Here is an 8,667-nt window from a genome sequence, read left to right as displayed (position 1 = left end):
CCAGGCTCTGTTCAACGGGGACATGGAGCCCGAGGCCGGCGCCGCGGCCTCTTCGGCTGCGGACCCTGCCATTCCGGAGGAGGTGAGTGCCGGCGCCACCCTGCCGCCCTCCCGACTCCGGGCTCGGCGGCTGGCTGGTGTTTATTTTGGAAAGAGGCAGCGGTGGGGGCTTGGTGCCCTCAGCCACCTTCTCGGGCCGGCTCCGCGAGCTGGGAGGTGGGCATCGCCCCCGCGTCCCTCTCCGTCATGCAGCGCCTTCCTACGTAAACACACACAATGGCCCAGGGGGTTTCCCTGGCCCCCACCCCAGATGTGGGGATTGGGGCAGCGGTAGTTGAGCGGGAGGTTATCAATAGGGGGCGAAACTCAGGGTTGGTCCGAGAAGGTCACGACTGGCTTGAAGTATCGAGCTCTGCATCTCTTCGATGTTTTCGTTATTTGGGGGGTGGGGGCGGCGGCGGCCTCGAGGTGGAGGATATAGGTTAGTAGCTGGGGCTGGGACCACAACCCGAGTTACTGTCGCGTGCAATTCTTACATGGTCGTGGGGGTGATGGGGCTCATCATTTCCTCTCTCTCCTCTCCCAGACTGCCCCCCTTCTCAGGCCGCTGCCCTTTTTCACTTTTCTATTTGGGGGGTTTCTCTTCACCTGTTTTACCCAGCAAATGATTTTGATTTAGTCTTTACTTTTTCAATCCTGAATCGCAGTTTCCTATGCCTTTTCTGGTGTCTGGTCCTCTATTCCTAATGTTTGTCGTGCTTTGTCGCTGAGTGGTAACCCCCATTCTATTCCCATCTACTGCCCGCTCATTTTCGAGTTGTCGGACCTGCGTGTCTTCTAACCCCACTTCCCACTTAAGAGCATTTTTGCACTTCTCTTACCCTGGTCCTCTTGAGGCTCTATACTTCATCTCACCACTCCCTAACATTGTTGTCTGTTGTTATCTTCACAAATCCTCCGGGACACTTTGGAGCTACTTATTTTCTGAGCCCAGAAGCTGTCAAGATTCCATCAGGTTTCACTTGGCTCTTTTCGCCCTTGCACTCACTACTGGCACTTTTTGGCTAGTCTTCCATTGTGCATTCACACCTCTTTATTCCTACCCATTTTTATAGTTCTGATTGATTTCTTAGTGTTGTCCTCCTTTTTGTCCTATTTTTTTTTCCTTTTACTTTTTACTCTCCAGTCCTTGCTTCTCTTAGCCTGTTTTTGCATTAGCCTCTTAGCACTGTCAAATTATTCACGTTTTGCTTTTTATTACATAAAATTTATTACAAATATTTGGTATTTTATTACATAAAATAATGCACTTTATTATGCTTTACGAATAAGCTATGGTATAGTAATTGTGTTTACAGTTATTGATTAGGTAATGTGACTTACTCTGTTAACTTTGCTCAAAGTTCTCTTTTCTACCTACTATTGACATCTAATTTCTCAATTCTCCTAACGTCCCGTTCTTCTCTCTGCAATTCTTTTTTTTTTTTTTGCATCGTTATCTTTGGAAATTCATCCAGTATGCTTACTTTATTCAGCATCAGCTTGTTTATGATAATGTTTGTTTTCTATTCTTTTATAAATCATCTTTATCTACATGCCCAAAATGTATTCTGTATCATCATTTGATCTGTTCTAAAATTTCTCATTTTTAAGTTTCTTACAATCATTCCACTTTTCAGTTTTTATTTTTGCTTAGATCGGTTTCCTCTCATTATCTGTTCCTTTCCCACAGCTTCTTCGTTTCTAAGGAGAAAGCTTTTCTCTACTTCAATTTCCTAGTTTATTCTGTTTCCTTCGTCTGCAGTTACCATTCATTTTGCCTTGTTTCCTGGCTTTTGGTACTTAACTTTCTGAAGCTTCCTCTTTTCTTCTCCACACCTCCACGTTCTTTCTTATTTATAAACATCTTTGTTTCCGTTGACATGGAAATTTATTTTTAGGATACATTGTTTTTAATGGATAAATACTAGGGGTCACATCTGCTGTCTGTTTTCTCCAGGAATCGGATATGCCTTTGTCTTAACCAGGCACAGGTGCCTCTGGGCTTTATTTTAGTCTGTAATAGATGTGTAGTTTTGTTGAATTGTATCTTGTTTGAAGGCTACTACAGAGTGGAACATTGAGTAAAGTAATGGGTAGGGGTTATGAAATTGTAATTCTCTGATTATAAAATTGTTTATATTGGGAACTTTGTTGCAGTTATTAGAACAGTTTGCAATTCTGTAAAGAAGGCTTTTGTGAAGTAAAATCTCTACCCTTCTATTTTATTTGAAAGGGCCAGATTGTTTGGAACGGTACCCCCTGAAGAGTCTGATTTAATAAGTGAGAGCGACGGCAATGGATTTCTGTATTTGGCACGTCTTGAGCAGTTCCCATGTACCAACCTTGAGAACCTCTAGGCTAGCTGAATTTAAGTATAAATTGCCAGTAATTGGAAAGCACATTTACATCTTCTGAAACTATAAAGATACTCTAATTTTATTTGATTGAAAGACAATTGTTTCCCACCGTCCCCTCTACCCAGGTTTTAATGTTTAGTGGTGAACAGTAGTTTTTCTTCTACGTTTTCTTCTGAACTGATAATAAATGTATTTGGCTGGGAGGGTGACATATGATTAAAAAATGTATGTCTTGAATGTAGATATCAGTATTACAGATGATAAGATAAATTCCTTCAAGAAATAATTTTAAATTTGAAGTTGATATTCAGTGGAAACTAAAATGTGCTGTGGTCTTTTATTTGAAGTCTCTTATATACACTTAAAGGCATCTCTTACTATAAATTACATGGAAAGAATGAAAAGATTTGCTTGTGTGTAATGACAAATTTTGTTCTGAAGATTTATTTTACCTAATAGTAAAATGTAGGTTTTTTTTTTTAAAAATAAAAATTTCCCAGGGGAAAATTTCAGCTAAATAAAAGGTCTAATTTCAAAGGGAAAGCAAGTTCATTGTCAAAAATTAGAAGAATATAAGTACAAAAAGTAAAAAATCATCAGTAATTTTGCCACTAAGATATTATTACTATAGACATTTTGGTGTATTCCATCTGTTCTTTTTTAATGCTTGTATAACACTATGTAGTTTTGTATTTTTAAAAAACTTAAAGCAAAACTTTCTGTGTATTATTAGATACACTGTGATTTATTTAACCGATCATCTTTTTGGGGTGTTAGGTTGTTTTTAATTTTTTACTGCTATCAAACATCTTGAACATAGGATGTAGATTTTAGTCTTTAAAATATGTTGGGGAATGAACAAATTTCATGTCCTGTATTTGTAGTATTAATACTTTGTAGGTGCTCAAAATAGAATATTCTGGTAAATGACAGGTACTTATTAAATATTTATCAAATGAATGTACTTATACTTTTGGCATTAAACATTTACATCTGACCATTTATATTTACCTGATTTTTTTTCTATGGCCATATGGTATGATATAGTATATGGTATAAAATAACCGTATGGTGTAATAAATACTTTTTTTTAAGTGTGATACCAGAGTGATATTTATTAACTGTTTTTCTTGTGCTATTTCTGTAGAAGGGAGCTTCTTACAATTGCATTACAGTTATAATTTTATTACGTTCTGTTTTCAAGATCTCTGATCATCAATCCTAAACTGTTTAATTATCATAATGTATTGACTAGGGAATATTCTGGGATAGAAGCTCCTTTATAATGAGGTCCACTGCATTAAAAATACATCTTTGTGAACCACACCAGGTTGGATTGCGTCATAACCCTGAAAAGTGATATTCTCATTAATGTAGGTGTTGTGCAGTTTTGGCTATTGCTGTTAATACTTATCCAGATACATTCACAGGTGCCCTTTTGGCAAAAACCATAAAATAGTTGTTTGTCTTTCGTATTTCTAGTGTTCCCTTTCTATATTCTTTTCTCTCTCATTATTTGCTGAACTGCCTTTAGGCATCCACTCCTTTTTCTGTTTAGAATATTATCTGTCAGTCATTTTGTATGTTGGCCATTAAAGGAATCAATTTTCAGTAAACAGCTAAGAAAGGAATGTTGGACTGGGTGCTTGAATCCTTGAATGTAGTAAACGTGAGTGAGTGCAAACTTGATTTAATTGTACATGTATTTGGATAATAGGCCAGAAAAATTACATTAGGTTAACAGGCTGGAACAGTCTGACTTTTCTTGTTTTTCTATCCCTTACTTTCTTGATTATAGTGAATAGAAGGTGGATCTGGATATAGCACCTGGAAACCTATGTTCCATGAGTGATGGGGAAGAGAGGGGGGGAATAGGTTCCTTTGTTTTTTGGCATTTTCTAAGACCTGATGCCCACCTTGTCAGAGAATGCGATTACTACTTTTGTGTTCTTCCTTTTCCCTTTTTCTCCCAATTATGAAATTGTTTTCTCTTTCACAACTGCAGAAGTGTGTTTTGTTTCTTTGACATTTTGATATTGTTAATTTAGCTGAATACCTAGTGAACATTCTGTGTCATACTCCCCTTGTTTTATGAAATCCAGCATGGTCTAATCTTTACATTTCTGCCTCATATTGTCCTTAAGATAAGCCTTTTTTTGTCAGTAGCTCTTACTAGATTTTCTCTTCATCAGAAGTTAAATTGTTTTAAGTCCTTTACTCATTCTTTTTGTCTATTTTAATGTACATTGGTTATTCTGTGAAGTCAGATGTGGCAGTAGGGCTGAGTGTGGTGGCTCACACCTGTAGTCCCAGCTACTTGGGAAACTGAGATGGGAGGATCACTTGAGCCCCGAAGTTCATGGCTGCAGTGAGCCGTGATCGTGCCACTGCACTCTAGCCTGGCAACAGAGTAAGACCCTGCCTCAGCAACAACAAAAGCTTGGTTGTAGAACTTCTGAATTCAAAATAGGTGGGCCTGTTTGGGAGCTTTTCTGTTTTTAAGGTGTTAAGTAGTGCTTTTTAAAATCATAGGGTTATAGATAACTTCATGTTAGTATAAGAAGAAAAATATAGCCTCATTTGTTCCATTTCTTTCTTAAATTTTTTGTTTTTATTGCCATGTTTTTATTTTTCAATTTCAATTTTTCCGACCTAAATCACTAACATACTTAATTAGCATGGTAATCGGAAGAAACTCTTTAATACAGTCTCCACCCGAACATTAAGCAATTTTTTTTTTCCCCTCTACCTTTTGAGATTACTTTTGTGTCCATGTTTTCTCTTGGGCTTAAAAAAAACAAAACAAAACAAAAAAACTATTATTCTTATTCCTTCCCATGTCAAGACTATACATATAGAGGGAATTTGATGCCCAGTACTACTTTTTCTGGGCCCTGGTGATATAGAGTATAAAAATTGATACAGAATATAAAAATTGCTGTGAACTCAGTTAACTTTATATCTTCTGGAAGCTCTGTAACATCAAATAAAACATCGTTTTCATTCTTGTAATGTAGCTGCAGTTTCTGACAGCACTTTTGGGACGAATGTACTATGGGACGGTGGTTTTCAAATTACGCCAGAGCTCTATGAGAAATTTTCAAAAGCATTCTATCGCTGTAAAGAATAATTTTTTTTTTTTTTTGAGACGGAGTCTCGCTCTGTCACCCAGGCTGCAGTGCAGTGGCGCTATCTCAGCTCACTGCAAGCTCTGCCTCCCGGGTTCATGCCATTCTCCTGCCTAGCTTGGACTACAGGCGCCTGCCACCACACCCGGCTAATTTTTTGTATTTTTAGTAGAGGCGGGGTTTCACCGTGTTAGCCAGGATGGTCTTGATCTCCTGACCTTGTGATCCGCCCACCTCGGCCTCCCAAAGTGCTGGGATTACAGGCGTGAGCTGCTGCGCCCAGTGAGAATAAAAATTTTAAATTGCACTAATATATATGTGAAACTGTTTTTGTCTGTTTTGTACTTTTTACATCTTCATCTATAATAGTACCTGGCACATAGGTACTAAAATATTTGGTGAAAGAATTAGTGAATAAAGCCTTACTAGATATGAGGTGATTTGATTTTCTATAATGTTCTATTCTTTTTTTGTGTCAGTCATAAAATCAGCTTATTAAATTGACAACCAAATTGGCTGCAACAGGCAGTTTAAAAAACACTGTTTTGGGGTTTCAAGGACCTTCTTCAGAGGTTACCCCAGGGCTCTGTTTAGTGCCTCTATACCAGGGGTCCCCAACCCCTGGGCCACAGCCTTATACCTACCAGTCCGTGACCTGTTAGGAACCTGACTACACAGCAGGAGGTCAGTGGCAGACAAGTGAGCATTATACCTCCTGTCAGATCAGCGGCAGGAGCGTGAACCCTATCAAACTGTGCATGTGAGGGATCTAGGTTATGTGCTCCTTATGAGAATCTAATGCCTGATGATCTGAGGTGGAACAATTTCATCCTGAAACCCCCTGTGCCCCCATCCATGGAAAAATTGTCTTCCATGAAACTGGTCACTGGTCCCAAAAAGGTTGGAGAGCGCTGCTCTATACCATAACTATTGAAGTTCTTCATTTATCTGCTTTACATGTTCGTTTCCTTGAAAAAAGGGTTTTATGGCTGTAAAAATTTTAGAGCTACTATGTATGGAAGAGAGGTTTGTGCTGGCATCAATCTTCTCAGGTATCATCTGTGTAGAAAATTTCAACAACTTGTATTTAAGGCAGAGGTCAGCAATCTTAAAGGTCAGATGGCAAATATTTTAGGCATTGTGGGACATACAGTCCCTCTCACAATTCCTCAACAATGCTGTTGTAGCTCAGAAGTAGCTAATAGACAATATTTAAACAAATGAGTTTGACTGGGTTCCAGTAGTCATTTTCAGGACACTGAAATTTTAATTTTATATCATTTTCATGTGTCATGAAAATCTTCTTTTGATTTTTTTTCAACTACTTAAACATGTAGAAATTATTCTCAGCTTGTGAGCTATACAAAAGCAGATAGTGGGCCAGTTCATGGGCTGAACTGTTCTGACTCCTGGTCTAAGGGAGACTACATATGTTATATTTGAAGTTCTGAAAGTAAGGTGTAGGTAAGAGGTCTACAGAAAGTTCATAATTGCTACACAAAATTTATTTATTTGAGAGAGAGAGAGTGGTGGAGTTTCATTGTATTGCCCAGGCTGGACTTGAACTCTGGGCTCAAGCAATCTTCCATACTCAGTCTCCCAAGTAGCTAGGACTACAGACATGCACCAAGCCCAGCTCCTAGTTCCTCTTTGCACTCAATTTCGTCTTCTACTCTCAGCCCCTGGCAAACACTGGTCTGATCTCTAGTTGTGCCCTTTCCAGAAAGTCATATACATGGAGTCATATAAAAGTCACATCAGTGGTTTGGGGCACGGTGGCTCAAGCCTGTAATCTCAGCACTTTGGGAGGCCGAGGAGGGCACATCACCTGGGGTCAGGAGTTCAAGACTGGCCTGGCCAACATGGTGAAACTCCCTCTCTACTAAAAATATAAAAATTAGCCGAGCATGGTGGTGGGCACCTGCAATCCCAGCTACTCGGGAGGCTGAGGCAGGAGAATCACTTGAACCCATGAGAGGGAGGTTGTAGTGAGCCGAGATTGTGCCATTGCACTCCAGCAGTTGTGAAGCAGTGGTTAGGTTCATTCATTATTTTACATATGGATGTCTAATTGTTTCACATTTATCAGAAAGACTAACCTTTTTCTTTTGAATTATCTTGGCACTTTTATTGAAATCAATTACTTATGCTTGTGAGTTTTGGATTCTACTGTTTTATTGATCTGTATGTCTTTTCTTAGGCTAATACCCTACTACCTTAATTACCATAGCTTTATAGTTAAATTTAAAATTAGGTAGGTCCAGTTGAGAAGATTTTTAGAACTTTGACTTTCTAATTTCTTGCATTATCATACTTTTGGAAGGAGAAGACCCATAGTTTTAATCAGATTTTCAAAGGTGTCTTCTATCCCAAAATACTTAAGACTTCAGTATATAGTTAATATATCTTTATCTTGAATTATGTGATGGTGAGGTTCATGAAAAGTGGCAGGTAAAAGTTGCCACCAAAATTAATTTCCTTATAAGAAATAAAGGAGATATTCTAGTAGGTTGCACAGAAAAGTCAATCATGTCCTTTTTACCATGTTGCAAAATTATGAGATGTAATCAAAATGTGTATAGGGGAAAGTGAATATGTTAAGATGTTTATTCACCAAAAAAAGTCACCGGAAGTGTCAATTAAGCCGTGAAAGATACTAGTTTACAATGTGTTATTCTCCATCTTATTTAGAAGAGTTCTTTCATTTGAAACCTATGTCATGTTCTGTGATGTTTCAGAATTAGTATCTTTATTAATCTTGGATTCATCATTAAATCATTATGTTTCTGCTAAGGAAAGGCATATGGAGTAGTTGGTCATATTTCTACCTTTTTCAGTGGGGCCCATAGGGCCCCTTTACTTTGTTTTAAATTGCACTGATGATATTTGTTTGCTGGTTAGCCCAGGGAATGTCCCTACAGTGTAAAATGATGTTTCTCATCATGATTTTCATTTAATAATTTAAAAACAAAGTATCAGGAAACACATGTTTCTAGAGAAGAAGTGTGGAAATACCTGACCAGTAGAGGGTCAGGTGACAATTGGGAAGGTAGAAACTGACCAGGCTTTTGATCATGTGGCAAGGAGTATCATTCCAGTTTGGTTGGGTCACCCTGCAGAGTTATTTTTTTTTTTTTTTT

At 38.3% G+C, this 8,667-nt stretch overlaps 1 protein-coding gene across 1 annotated transcript in view; it reads left to right on the top strand.

The window, feature by feature from the left end:
• The first annotated feature begins 6 nt into the window (after positions 1 to 6).
• The window catches only part of BRAF (B-Raf proto-oncogene, serine/threonine kinase), a 206,708-nt gene continuing 198,047 nt past the window's right edge, over positions 7 to 8,667 (top strand). Inside the window, exon 1 of the mRNA XM_011941290.1 lies at positions 7 to 82. Coding sequence (XP_011796680.1) covers positions 23 to 82 — 60 coding nt within the window. The 5' untranslated portion in view covers positions 7 to 22. The remainder of the gene's footprint in view (positions 83 to 8,667) is intronic.

This window comes from Colobus angolensis, unplaced genomic scaffold, assembly GCF_000951035.1.
Source record: "Colobus angolensis palliatus isolate OR3802 unplaced genomic scaffold, Cang.pa_1.0 Scaffold2, whole genome shotgun sequence".
Classification (NCBI taxonomy): Eukaryota; Metazoa; Chordata; class Mammalia; order Primates; family Cercopithecidae; genus Colobus; species Colobus angolensis.
The sequence above is the reverse complement of the archived record's forward strand: the minus strand, read 5'-3'. Positions and strand labels throughout refer to the sequence as shown.